The following is a 14,618-nucleotide window of genomic DNA, read 5'->3' on the forward strand; positions in this document are numbered from 1 at the left end:
CTATACCCCGATATTGACGCTCGTTTAGGTACGTTTCGCAACTCCGTGTTAAAGCAAAACGCCTAGAACAAACAAAATTCGAAAAGTCAGTTCATGTTTTGCGCTTTTTTGAAACTTTCACATGATTTTTAGGAATTCAAGTAGCGGCGGTGTTGCCGGTTTTCAATGAAAACCACCGCTGCCATCACAATTTAAAGTAGTACTCATTTAATCTTATCCCAGCTACATTTGCTAACCTAAACTGACCATTTGCGACATGGTGTTGACAACATTGCCTAATTTCCGTCGGAATTCGCGTAGAGGCGGGGTTGCCAGTTTTCATGGAAACCGCCACCGCGATCACAAAAAAAAATGTATTACTTATTTAATCACGTTCAGCCTTATTCTGTAGTTGGAATTGTTTATTTATCGGATCGATGGTTTCATCTATCTCTCTGCAACGGCAGTGGTGCCTGACAGTACCGAGATATCGATACTGTATAGAGATCAAGAGCAATGGATCTAGGCCCCTCGCCAAAACTACTCATCGGACCGCTTGAGTGATTCGGTAGCTTTAAATTTCGATATCTCGTTACTGTCGGTCACCACTGCCGTTGCAGAGGGATAGAAGAAACCATCGATCCGATAAATAAACAATTCCAACTACAGAATAAGGCTGAACGTGATTAAATAAGTAATACATTTTTTTTGTGATCGCGGTGGCGGTTTCCATGAAAACTGGCAACCCCGCCTCTACGCGAATTCCGACGGAAATTAGGCAATGTTGTCAACACCGTGTCGCAAATGGTCAGTTTAGGTTAGCAAATGTAGCTGGGATAAGATTAAATGAGTACTACTTTAAATTGTGATGGCAGCGGTGGTTTTCATTGAAAACCGGCAACACCGCCGCTACTTGAATTCCTAAAAATCATGTGAAAGTTTCAAAAAAGCGCAAAACATGAACTGACTTTTCGAATTTTGTTTGTTCTAGGCGTTTTGCTTTAACACGGAGTTGCGAAACGTACCTTAGCGATGATAGTGGTCGAAAAACTTTCTTTAAAGAACTGATGCCAGCTTTTAAAATTTGATTTTGAAATGTTGAAAATACTTTGAACTTTGAAATCCCAAACCAAGCCAGTAGAATTAAACAGGGTTGTCACAGTCATGGAACACTGGGAAATGTCAGAGACTTTCAAAAAGTCAGTGAAAACCTAAAAATCTCATAGAAAACGACAAAAGTGTCAGGGGAAAATTATTAAGTCACCTTTATATGCTTTCTTTAGTGAATTTGGCGTTTTGAACACCAAATTTTGCTTAAAAGCTTTTTCAACTTATGTCTTTTTAATCATTTGGTATCCTTGATTGTCAGGCAATTTTACCTAAATGTGTGAGGGAAATGTCAGAGAATTTCATTTTCCAAATTCTGTGGCAATCCTGTGTTGGAAACACACAATTTTAGTAAAATTGTACGATGGGTTTGTTGCAGGCAAGAGATAAAGCCTAATAAATTTACTCTTCATGGGTGAAATCTCACAAAAATCACGTTGGGCATGTCAAAGAAATCTGAAATCTATCCTTAGGTTGCAATCTGCGTAATTTGTAACATGCTGTTTAAGTGTCCTGCATCTGCAGGCAGTTTTTTTAGTTGCCGCTGACCAGGTTTGCATAGGCAGATGAATAAGAAAAATTAACTTGAATAAACAAACGATTTCACTCACTTTATCTATGGTATTATTTCATTCACTTTGAAGCATTTGTTTCCTTTTTTCTTCATTTTGCAAAAACTAGAGCTTTGAATCAATTGAAATATTACGCAAGGAGAGCTTCTAACACTTTTCAAGATTGTTTGTTTATTCAAGTTAGGCCTCTCTCCGGGCAAACCTGTCTGCTGGCCATCACGAAAAACTGCCCGCATGCGCAGTAAATTTAAAAAAGCATATCACAAACTACGCAGATTGCGCGTCAATGAGTGGATTTCAGAATTTTTTCATGTGCCGAACGTCATTTTTAAGTGAATTAACCCTAAAAAAGTGTATCTAGTTGGCTGTATCTCTTGCGTGCAACAGACCCATGTCAATGACTATGCATTAGGCCCATCGGGAAACGAAGGAAAAAGTTTGGTGTTCGCTGTAAGATGTTTAGTGAACACACTTGTCCTTATGACTAGAATTTACCTACATGAATATTTTTTTTAAAGTACCTCAAAGTTTCTTGGAAAGCTGTGTCAGTATTTTATCTCAGTCAATACGAATATCATCACTAACTGTCTTAACCCTGGTCTGCCATCATTTTAAAGTTACATAGGTAGAAATTTTAAGATGTTCTGTGAAACATCCTCAACTTAAGCTCTCCTTGAGAGCTCTGCGCACTTTTAAAATCTGAAATGTTTTTAGTCTGCTCAAGCAGAATCCATTGAGCGTCTTAATGTTTCGACCTATTAATCTAGTTTTGAATAAGACTGATCAATTTAACTGTACTAAAGTGACCAACGAATTGAACCTGTAATTGGACGTATTTCTATCAATCAAAACTACATATGTGCATTATGACGTTAGCCCTGATAGGCTCATATCCTTATGGGTCTCAGGGCTCATGTCTTAATGCACATAGTTCCGTTTGATAGAAATACATCCAATCAGTTCTTCCCTCATTTTAACATTGCATCAATATTGTTCCTTTTTCTCTGTTACTTAAGAAGTCACATTATACATACTTGAAATTCCAATGGAGCTCTTGTATGCATGAGGGATTTGTGATGTAAGTAATTTTACCTACGTAAAATTTCACAAGAAACACGATGATGCCACCGGTTTTCTCTAAAATCAACTCCAAAGCTCAAAAAAAGCTCTCAAAGTTGAGGCTGTAATGGAGGTGATTTCCCACGCTACCCTGAGAGTCCACCTCTATATCAAGACAAACTCTATGCAAAGATAGGGAACAAATAAATACATTAAGAGGGTTGCCACTTTGTTGAGGGACTCCAAAACTGAAAACATGGCAACCCTTGCTCCGAGTTTGCATGGAGAGTTAGTTTTGATGTAGAGGTGGACTCTCAGGGTAGCGTCGGACACCCCCACAATTACAACCTCAACTGTGAGAGCTTTGGAGTTGATTTCAGAGATGACCAGTGGCACGGTCTTGTTTCTCGCAAAATTTTATGTAGGTACTAGTGCTTAAATCACAAATTCCTGACACCTGCAAGAGCTCCATTGATAGGTCTGAAAGTTACGAATACTGTTTTCCTGCCAGTGCATTTGCTTAAACTCTGCCATGTAAAATTTAAAAGACTTCCCCACAAAGCTGTAAATATATACCAAATAATATTTTTCTCGTTTAAATTGTGGCATTACAACTTGCGAATAGATCAAAGAAAACATGGAAATTCTAGATGACGACCGTTCCAGCATAATGTTACTCGATCTTCAGCTTGAAGCTATTCTGAAATTGCCTGCCTTTTAATGTATATTGCTGTTTGCCCCCAGTACATGCATATTTTAATCAAACAAACGAAGTGTCCTTTCAGGAAAAACTTTCTTTTGTGCTGTAGGAGATTTTCAGTTATTTTTTTTTTTTTTACTGAGACTTTCGGTCAATTATTTTTGAAAGTACTTTTGCTCCCAAAGAATGAAGTAAAACTGCCTCTGTCTGATGTATCGAAGTAAAACAATGCATAGCTCAAATTGGAATGTTGTAAGTTTCTGCCCTTGTTTTTTTCTTCTTTTTTTCTTTAAAGGAAAACCAAACAACGGTATTTATCAAAATTTCCTGTGAATTTTCTTCACTTGCTTTACAAAAATCACTTAAAATTGCAAGAAAAAATGTGTTATACTTTTCTGTGAAGAAAGTAAAACATACTTGGAGATTTCTATGTTGCAACTGAGATATGAAGCCTTTTATGTAAGAACAGCAGATGTCGCATTTTTAAGTTTTGAGAAAATCTCGTTTAAAGTTTTCAAAGCTGTGCGTTTCGATGTCATATAGAGCAATTAGAGTGGCTAAAAAATTTGTTATAGAACGAGTCCTCAAAAAAATTACCTCTAGTAATTTAAATTAGAAGCGAATGTCAATGAGATACAGTGATTGTAAAGAAAGACCACATCTGCTATTTTCGCGGAGATTTTTTTTTAGGCATCTAATGAACCACCTAGTTAATATAAGAGAGGTCGAGCGATTGATATTGATCAAATTATGATCACTGTTGCGTTTTTTAATGTTTATAAAAAAAAAAAATATTCAGTAACTTCCAAAAAGAAGGAACAAACTACATTATCTGTCTTTTAAAGTAGGGAAAAAATTGAAACGGGTGCTATCTCCCCAAGACCTGCATACAATAGGTCTTATTAGCTTTTATTAATATCCTAATGTGCTTAAACCATCGCCCCTCTGACGTAAGGGCTAATCTCTTTTCTTACGTGAGCCCTGTTTTACATATAGAGCCATGCTTTCTGGGTGTCATGCAAAAATCGAGATACGCCCTTACGTCAGAGGAGCGATGATATACACGATCCTTGAGGAGACTAATGATCTTTAGCATCATTTAGCTCGAAATTTATTATTTAAACGAATGGACCACTAGAGAAGGTACGAATTTTAGCATTCTGATACATGCTTCTTAACCTAAATTTCAAGTAAAACATGATACGCACAACAAAAATTACCGAAATCAATTCTTACGAAGATATTTAATGATTCTTGATGCGTTAGTTCAAACCACCCGTTCATGAAAACTCAATGCTCTGCTTGATTCACATCGTGCGTTAAACGTTATGATGAGAGTCTCTGCAATATAAAAATCTGGCAACCTCAATCTTGACGCTTTGGCTCAGCTATAGCAAATTTCTTATAATTTGAACAACACATGGTGGGAAATGAACATTGCTCGATTGAAAAGATTGCTGAAACCGTTTTAGTATGCGATTTGACTCACGTAGAGCTTTGAGTTTCTTGTGAGCGGGCAGTTCAAATTCCTTGTAACCAATGTGAATGAAAAACGTTAATATCTTCGTTAGGAGTTAGTTTCAGTCATTTTCTTTGTGCGAATCGTGTTCTGCGTGAAATTTTGGATAAGTAACATGTATCAGAATCCTTTAATTTGTACCCTGTCTAGTGGTCCATTCTGACATCCACTGTTTTTAGATGCAACAGGTTTTTTATTCTACTCTTAATGAAAAATTATACTAGATGTCTGAAACTTGGTACCAACACTCTTGAAGAATAGCAGATTCTAAAAAAACGTTATCCCTACAAAGTGCAGTTGTTCGATATCCGCTGTTTTTACAGATATGCAGGCTTCATATGCATTTTTTGCATTTAGGCATCAATGTGTAGAAGCTTTAAAGTCCTCAAATCGATCATCCTTGAATTAAGTTGCTTGATAGAACGAATCAATATTTTTAACAAAATGTGTAAGTTTATCTCCGATTCTTATAATTCCTCACCTTAGTATAAGCGGATAAAAAGTGATTTTAGAAAAGTAAAATTGGTTATAATTCGAGACTGAATAATTAATACTGAAGTTGTCATCATATTTCTTCATTTTTTTTTCCTTAAGCATACCCACTGAGTTAAGTAGAAAGGAGCCAACTTTTTTGCTTTATATCAAAACAGCATTTTTGCCAATGTCTCTTTGATTCAAACGGGTGTTATTAACGTGTCTATGTCCAACGGTTTATGTAACGAAATTCCTTTATTCTGAACTCTGTCCGTGCAATTATTTTAATTAGCCAAAGGGTCTATGAAGTATTGTTCTCGATAAGTACAGGAACATCTCCTTTGTCTTGCAATCTACTTTCATCGAATACTTCTCTTATTAGTCAAATATGATGTTATCGCCTAGCTCTCTTTTCATATGTTTTAACCATTCTTCAAACTTCTAAGTTTAAAATCCCTTCTTTTTGATGACGTTTCTTCGTAGATTTTTATTCCAACAATGATTTTTAATGATTGCGGTCAAAAACTTTGAAATTTTGTTCCAATAAGCTTTGTGTCTCTTTTTATGACATTCATGAATGTGATTTTATCTCTTTAAGTTTAAGTTTTTTTTCTTTATTTCTTTTATCTTTGAATACCCATTTAAGTTTTGTTTGTTTGTTCGTTTGTGGGTGTAAAAGTGTAAGTACTCAAGCATTGTCTGCATTATTTGTTTCTGTCAAATTTGAATCTTCTTCAACCCTAAGTTTCCTAACTTTCCTTTCAAAAAGCAGCAAAAATAGTCCGACATTATTTCTGCTGTCCTCAAAAGAATCAACAATAATTAGTTTTTGTTTGTTGATAGTTTGATTCAATTTTTCCTCTCTGAATGCCTGTACATTTTTAAAATTTCTGTATGTTTCTGTAACAAGTTTTGCATAGTTTGACTTCACAAAAACTGGGGCCAAGAGGAGAGTGCAAAAATTCATTTGATTCTTTTTGTTAAAAATTCAGCTTGTGATTAAATCATTTATTGTATTAATTTGTCCAAAGGCTATCTTGTTAAGGTAAAATCATAAAATTTCCCCAACTATGTGAGTTTACCTGTCACTGATCCACAATTTACCTATGTTCTCACTCCATGTTGTTTCATGTGTTATATAGACCTATACTTTATCTGTTATAACTTAGATTTCCATGAAAGACATTTGTTAGAAGTTCCAAGAGAAACGTTCAGCGTAACCCAAAAATGTAGGATTTTTAAAACAAAAAATCCAAAACTTAAGAAGCACTCTCGCAATATTTATGCGCAAATATTGTAATTTCAATTCAATTCGAATTCGTTCCGTGAAAATATTTTCAAATTGTAGGTATTATGCTTTTTCAGTTGTTTCCTTGATTTTTTTTAAATTTAGTGATACCAATGAATACTTTGTATGAACAAGGATTCAATCGTTTGATCTTCTATTGCAAAGCTCCGCTAATAGCTTGCATTAGGAGATGTAAATTTCATGTAAAAATAAATTCCTGAAACTGCATTGCAACTGTCTTTCTCACTTTTTTCACCTATTACTGATTTGTGACTGTCCATACAAGAAAGTACCCTATTGTTGAGAAACTCAAAATTGAGGACTTGGGTTCGAGAAAGGCATTTCTCTGTTACGGTTTTTTACAATTGCCACTGACGTTTTTTTAAGAAAGATCATGAAACTTGCGCTTTGTGCTTTGGAAATCGTTTAATTATGAGAAACCCTCAGTTCAATTTCTATTTCTTCACAAGCATTTTTCCCCCTGATAAGACAGAAAATGCAAACGGAGATTAAGCAATTGAGAACTGCTCTTTTCGAACCCAAGTTCTCATGACATTTTGGTACCATTGTTTGAAGGTGTCCTGTAAGATGGGACAGTCGTAAGGCACTTTTACGTGGCCACAGTAGAGTTTGCTCTATGAAAAATTTTGTGAAAAAAACCTCAAATCTCATTACAAAGTTCTAAATAGCACTTCTAAAGGGAGAAAAAGCTTATCAAAATCCGACCGATCATAAGTCATCAGTCGAGTTGGCCTAGCAAGGTGAAGCCTGAATGTGAGTTGAGCCAATCAGCACACACCTCTTTCCCTGCCTGGTTACATCATTACTGCCGTGCTAAGGAAGGACGCCGTATGATCATTCGAGAGTTGCCAAATCTCCTTGAATAAAACGTTTATTTTTGAGGAAATTTATGAACATTTCTCCTGGAAATTTTCAGATACTTTAGATGAAATTAGGAACAAAATTATGTGAGAAATTGGCAGAAAAATATTTATAAATGTTCATGCAGATTATTGGTTTAACAGAGGAAATTTGGCAACGCCTGAGAGCTCATACGGCGTTTTTCCTTAGCACGGCAGATTAGAGCCTGCCAATATATACTATACAATGTATACAATAGATACTGACTCGAGAACATGACGGTTTGATTGAACGGAAACTTGAATGTGACATCACACTCAAATTTTCGTTCAACTTTTCATCCAATTTGCGCCAATTGGATGGAGAGTTGGACGGAGATTAATCGAATTAAATTTTTTTGCGTTCAACTTTCCATCCAACTTTTTGATCCATGACGGATGAAAAGTTTGATAGTGTGAATAGGGCTTTAGGGTTTAAATAAATCCGAAAATATTCTTAAAAGCTCAGTTCTTTCTGTACTTTGAAAAGGTAATAAAAAACATGGGTGACACTGATCCATAGAGGTAAAGTGTGCTCTAAGAAAATTGTGCCACTATAAACTACCCCCAAAATATATATCGACGGTGCAAGTCGGCAATCACATAACTCGGTTTGCGACGTTGTAGACTTCCTGTCATACTTTATTTTTTAAATGGCAAACTACTCAACGGCAATTCTTTCAAACTGTCATGATTTTTCTTCTCAACGCGGAGAAAATTCTGCAAAAACTTCAAGCAATAATGTCAATTTGTTCTCCTTTAAGAAAATGACGTAGAGGCGGACACCAGCAAACGAGTTATGTGATTGACGACTTTCACCGGCGATATGTGAAACAGCATTACACAATTTTCAATAACTTTACCTTTTAATCAATTGAATTAGCCTTATACACGCTGGCTTTGTCGATTTCCTTTGACTCTTGCAGTGGTGAATGCATAGCTAAAATGCGCTCCAGCTGGAATTGTATTCAGCAAATGGGTGGTTTTTATACGAGGATTAAAAATAAACAAGTGGTATGGAATATGACAAAAGAATATGAACTATACAAAACGATAATCCGGATAGCGGAACTTGGCTGCATTGAAAACTCCTTCAAATGCGGCGTGATACCTCACGCATTCCGGAGAGTTCAAATAGTTGTATCATTGCGCCTTAGAAATGCGACGGAAGATTACAATCGAAATAGCCTCCATGCACGCTGGGCTTGTCGATTTCCTTTCACACTTTTGCAGTGGTGAATGCATAGCTAAAGTGCGCTCCAGGTGGCATTGTATTTAGCAAATGGCTGGTTTTTATACGAGGATTAAAAATAAACAAGTGGTATGAAATATGACAAAAGAATATGAACTATGCAAAACGATAATCCGGATAGCGGAACTTGGCTGCTTTGAAAACTCCTTCAAATGCGGCGTGATACCTCACGCATTCCGGAGAGTTCAAATAGTTGTATCATTGCGCCTTAGAAATATGACGGAAGATTACAATTGAGGACACCGCACCAAGAACAGCCTCTAGGCGTATAGGTCGTTATTACGCCCATCTGCTTTTCGGATTCTACGTACCCTGGACTATGCTGTGGTAGCGACAGAATATAGATAGGTAACGGCTCGAGGTCGAAAAACCTTTTTTTTTCCGAGTTAAGTCAGGCCACTGGATCGATGGGTGCAAGAACGGCCTATAAGCGGGCTTATCAACTTAAGGGCCTATAAGGTGCTAGTTACCCCTTGCTTTACTCACCATAGGCGGTTCTAGACCTTCATGCTTGGGGGTGCCCAGAGGTGGAAAATGTCGGAAACCGGCCCCGAAGGGGAAGGTCGCTCGGGGGAGGCCTAAGTTTCGGCCCTCAAGTTTTATCCCTTTTCTACCCTCCTTTCTCTTTTTCTCTCCTTCCTTTCTACTTAAATACCTATAAATTCAATGTAGAAAATTTTTAGCAAAACTTTATATCAAAACTACAATCTTACCATAAAAAAACAGTAGAATCTTTGTAAAACACGGCTATCAATATTAATTCTGGTTCCGATAACTGTACTTAATTTTTGCTTGGGGGTGCCCGGCACCCACTGGCACCCCCGTAGAACCGCCTATGTTACTCACTATCGATATTCTTTCATTTTGCGTTAATCATGCGTGATGAAAATGATTTATACTTCATATTGCCACCAAAATGACTGTTGGGCGTAATAATGGCCTATAAACCGCTTTTTTAAATTAATTATATTAGAGTGTAAACCCAAAATGTATCGCAAAATCTACCCGGCATCCTTCAATAGAAGGGTTAGGTCACCCAAAAACACCAAAACAGGGTACCTGCATAGGAAAGTCTGCGCAGTACATCAAGAACAAAACTTTAAATGCGTTTTTCTCAAAACGCGGTTCCAAGTTAAAGGCTGTTCTTGAAGCGGTGTCCTCAATCTTATTGCCCTGTTGCTAATAAGTATGTTTTAGGACCTAAAATTTTAAAATTTTGTGACACTCCTGTCTTATTCCCTATCAGTCTGATATTCCTATGGAAGAAAAGCAATGGTTTAAAATCGAAAATCGATTGCCTCATCTGCGACACCCGAGTCATTCTGATGTAAAGTTTGCAGTTCCAAAAAAATTGATGAGATTGAAGAGAGGCGTACATTTTAACAACCTCCAATAAATTATGCTATGAAATGGAGGAATATGTTTATCGATTGATTTTGGGTGGAGGAAAAAATGGACATTGCGGAAAGGAGAGTACTGCCGTGCTAAGTAAGAACGCCGCATGAACTTCCAGGCGATGCCATATTTCCTTAAATAAAACACGAATTTCCTGGTAAACTTATGAATATTTTCCTTCCAATTTTTCAGATAATTTTGTTCGCAATTTTACCTGAAGCTCCTGAAAAGTTCAAGGAAAAATATTCACATCCTTCCGCAAAAAGAAACATTTTATCGAAGGAAATTTGGCAACCTTTGAATGTTTATACGGCGTTCTTCCTTAGCACAGCAGAGTACCCTTCAGCTGCTAAAGGTTGAGTGGGAGTTGGTCTTCCTAAGACAAAATTGAATAATGATCAAGCACCACAACACAATTTTTTTTGCCAAGTGATCAGCTGTCGAAAAGAAGAAAAAAAAAGAAAAAATCAACTGTGCAACCGTCGAGGGAAATTATCTTTCTACAGATCCCAAACTTTCAAAGTGACTGTTCATCTGCAAAACTGAATCAGGAACAAAAAAAAAAACACACCACAGCTGCTGCACTTAAAAATTAATCACAATTTCACTGAGCCTGTAGTCAATAATCAGTAATACTCCCCCCTCACCGTTGTTGGCCTAGAAAACCCGGGGGGGGGGGGGGGGGGTGGAGGAGCTAAAAATGACACTATGCATCTTTCCACATCACATTTGCATGTTAACTTGGAAGATCGAACGTTTTCAAGTCGTCCTTTCGGATTAATGACACTACTTGCCTCAACTTCCAAGAAACTCTTTTCTTTGCCCCTAATTTTTTCGTTGTACGTACACAGTCACGGGAAAGTAACAAGCCCTGGAGCGCAACTTTGAACTTCCCGCGTCTGAAAATTGCAAATCAACTGACCAATCATAAACCAGAAACACTCATAACAAAAACACTAATCTAACCTCAAAATAAACAATCCACAAGTGACACGACTGTCACGATTTTTACATATTCCCAATTTGTGTTCAATTGTACAATAAGTTTTTCTTGCATTTTTTACCAAAGCGTTAGTGAATTTAGTGTAGAGTAATTGGATCCTAGATCTCTTTTCGTCACATCAGTACCTGAATTGTATCTCTAGTCATCCAGGGTTGTTACTCATCCAGTTTTCTGAACATCAAATTTTACCTTGCTCTTACGAATTTCTCTGGACACTAATTTTCAGCCATGGAAGGTAAGTCATATGATCATGCCTTTTGTTTTGTTTTGATTCAAAGTATTGGATACTTCATCCAGAAGCAACCCGTGACCGATGCTATCAACTCCTCTCTTGATCAGTTGATCAAAAACCCAACGACTGAGGTCAGATACACTGCGATTCAAAAATGAAATCAGTTTGCGCTTGATGTAAGAAATCGTGCAATAAACTTGGCAGTTCCCATTAAGAAGATCACACTCTACATCATGCTTCAGATGGATGGGGTGGAATATACGCATCGGATCGGGCAGGGTTCTGTGCAACAACTAACTTTGGTGTCTAGATCATGATAAGGAGAGCAGGAAATAGGATCGTTAAAAAAAATAATTTTGTTATGAACTTCGCCAATGCCTTTGCAACGGAAGGACTACAACTATTCGAAAACTTGTGGTTCTTTTCCATGAAAATTTAAGGTCTCTCTCCTCTAGAGCTTGTGCATTGTATGTTGAGACAAACATCAAAGTATTGCTTACATCACCATTTACTAGTGGTGCCACCTGACTTCATGTATTACCCTGTTGAGTGGTGCAAATTCAGAGCTAATCAGAGATTGACATTTGTCTCAACATACGATGCGCGAGCTCTAGTACTATCGTAGCCTACTTTCAATTGCCATGCACCTATGCATAAGCTGATTGCAGAATAATTCACTATTTTGCTTATGAGCTACACATTTATTTAGTAAAATAAGTGTTGAACTTCATCCCTTCTTAGGTAGACCTCAATCTTATGGAGGCATGAAGCTTGGTTCACTCTTTATGTGACTTAGTTCTGTGAAACTCGGTCCATTTTGAATACACATTCAACTTCACTCAAGTAGTATTTTGTAACTAAAATGTTGCATTACATTGTAACATTATTACAATTATTTTGTTATACCCTCTAGGTATTCCAATTTTTTCAATATTTGACACAGTCTTTTTTATTGGGAAAAAATGTCTTTTTATTGGAATCAAATCAAATCTTTTAGTGCCTCAAAATGTTGGAAAATCCTCGGGAAAAGAGTAATTTTTTGCTGAGCCAATTTTCTATAAACAAGCATCTGAAACTTTCTGGGCCATATTTTATTCCCAATTTCTGAAGAATTTGCTCTGGAAAGAGGGGAAAAAAAGAAAAGCCAAAATCTCAGGATTCCAAAGTATTTTCTATTTTAAAAGCACAAAAAAAATAATTTTTCATGGTCTGGCAACCAGATTTTTTAGTGGGACCGGAAACCGGGACCTGGAAACCGGAATCAAGATTTTTCAATTTCATCAGAACTCTTGACCAGTCAGAAGCTAATTTAAAATAGAAAAATTGGCTTAATATTTCACTGCAATTTTTTTTTTTTTTTTTGGGGGGGGGGGGGGGGGGTCCGACAATTTCAAATTTACTTTATAATACACTGCACCCAAAGGTAGGAAGTAAAACCACAGGGAGCGAATTTACCCAATATCAGAAGCTGAGAGACCTGTTCCGAAAATGCACCGAGCGATAAGATAAATAAATAAGTGACAATAAGACACGAAGTGATTAAAAACGCTCATAGTCATCATTTCATCGAACTGTGTCATAGTTGATTTTTTTTAAGCGTAAGCGTTGCACAATCTATCTCAATCAATAACCAAAAATTAATCAGTTATTCGTGGAATTCGCGTGGAAAAAAAAGTCCAAAAGATTTCTTAGCGGTCGTTTCCGGTCTCGACCGGAAACGAGTCTTATGATCCCGCGCGTGTCAAGGAAGACGGCAAATTTGACATCGACAAACCCGTAAACGGATCCACAAAAGCCGTGAACCGATCGACAAAAGCCGTGAATCGATCGGCAAAAGCCTTGAATCGTTCGACAAACCGGTGAATGGATCGAAAAACCCGTGAATGGATGGAAAACTCCGAGAGTGGATCGACAAACCCGCGCGTGAGTGGATCGACAAACCCGTGAGTCGATCGACATGCCCGTGAATCGAGCGAATTTTGTCGACGGAATCGGTGTCGATTGGTTCACGTCGATCGACTCACGTCTTCATTTTTCGATCCATTCTTGTCGATCGAATCAACGCGGATGTTTTTAAATTAACTGTCGATCGAATCGGTGTCGATTGATTCATGTCGATCGGTTCACGTTTTCACTTTTCGATCGATTCATGTCGATCGAATCGACACCGGTTTTTTTAATAATTTGTCGATCGATTCTCGTTTTCATTTTTCGATCGATTCATGTCGATTGAATCGACACGGTTTTTCAATAATTTGTCAATCGATTCACGTTTTCATTTCAATCGACGCCGGTTTTTTAATAATTGGTCGATCGATTCACGTTTTCATTTTTCGATCGATTCATGTCGATCGAATCGACACGGTTTTTCAATAATTTGTCAATCGATTCGCGTTTTCATTTCAATCGACGCCGGTTTTTTAATAATTGGTCGATCGATTCACGTTTTCATTTTTCGATCGATTCATGTCGATCGAATCGACACCGGTATTTCAATAATTTGTCGACCGAATTGGTGTCGATCGATTCTCGTTTTCATTTTTCGATTGACTCATGTCAAGCGAATCGACGCCGGTTTTTTGATAATTTGTCGATCGATTCTCGTTTTCATTTTTCGATCGATTCATGTCGATCGAATCGACACCGGTTTTTTAACAATTCGTCGATCGAAACGGTGTCGATCGATTCATGTCGAACGATTCTCGTTTTCATTTTTCGATCGATGCATGTCGAATGATTCTCGTTTTCATTTTTCGATCGATTCATATCGATCGAATCCATTCCCTCCAATTTGACAACGTGCGGAGTGGCGATACACTCCCAATCGACAGAGTAAACCATTAATTATCGTTATGTAAACTTAGACTCGTCGGCAAACGCACACCGGCACCACAATTTTAACGGTCCTGTTGTGTTATCAGCCACGCTTTTGTGTCGCATTTTTTTCTCCCCCAAAAGCGAAACAGCCGACCCTCAGGCTCGCCCCGCGCTTAGTTCAACCCGGTAAGTTCGTGGCTCCGGTATAGTTTCGACGCGACGACGCGCGACACACAGTGGATCGAGTCACTAGGAGAGGTCGGACAAAATTTGGAAACTTTAACCGCATATAACTCCAGTTACACAAACTTTGAGGCTTCAA

The 14,618-nt window shown here is 37.5% G+C and overlaps 1 protein-coding gene across 1 annotated transcript in view; it reads left to right on the plus strand.

The window, feature by feature from the left end:
* Nucleotides 1-11,208: 11,208 nt before the first annotated feature.
* The window catches only part of Cln3 (CLN3 lysosomal/endosomal transmembrane protein, battenin), a 59,253-nt gene continuing 55,843 nt past the window's right edge, over nt 11,209-14,618 (plus strand). The window contains exon 1 of the mRNA XM_019045688.2: nt 11,209-11,482. Within this exon, the coding sequence (XP_018901233.2) occupies nt 11,476-11,482 (7 nt within the window). The 5' untranslated portion in view covers nt 11,209-11,475. The remainder of the gene's footprint in view (nt 11,483-14,618) is intronic.

This window comes from Bemisia tabaci, chromosome 9 (assembly GCF_918797505.1).
Source record: "Bemisia tabaci chromosome 9, PGI_BMITA_v3".
NCBI classification, from domain to species: Eukaryota; Metazoa; Arthropoda; class Insecta; order Hemiptera; family Aleyrodidae; genus Bemisia; species Bemisia tabaci.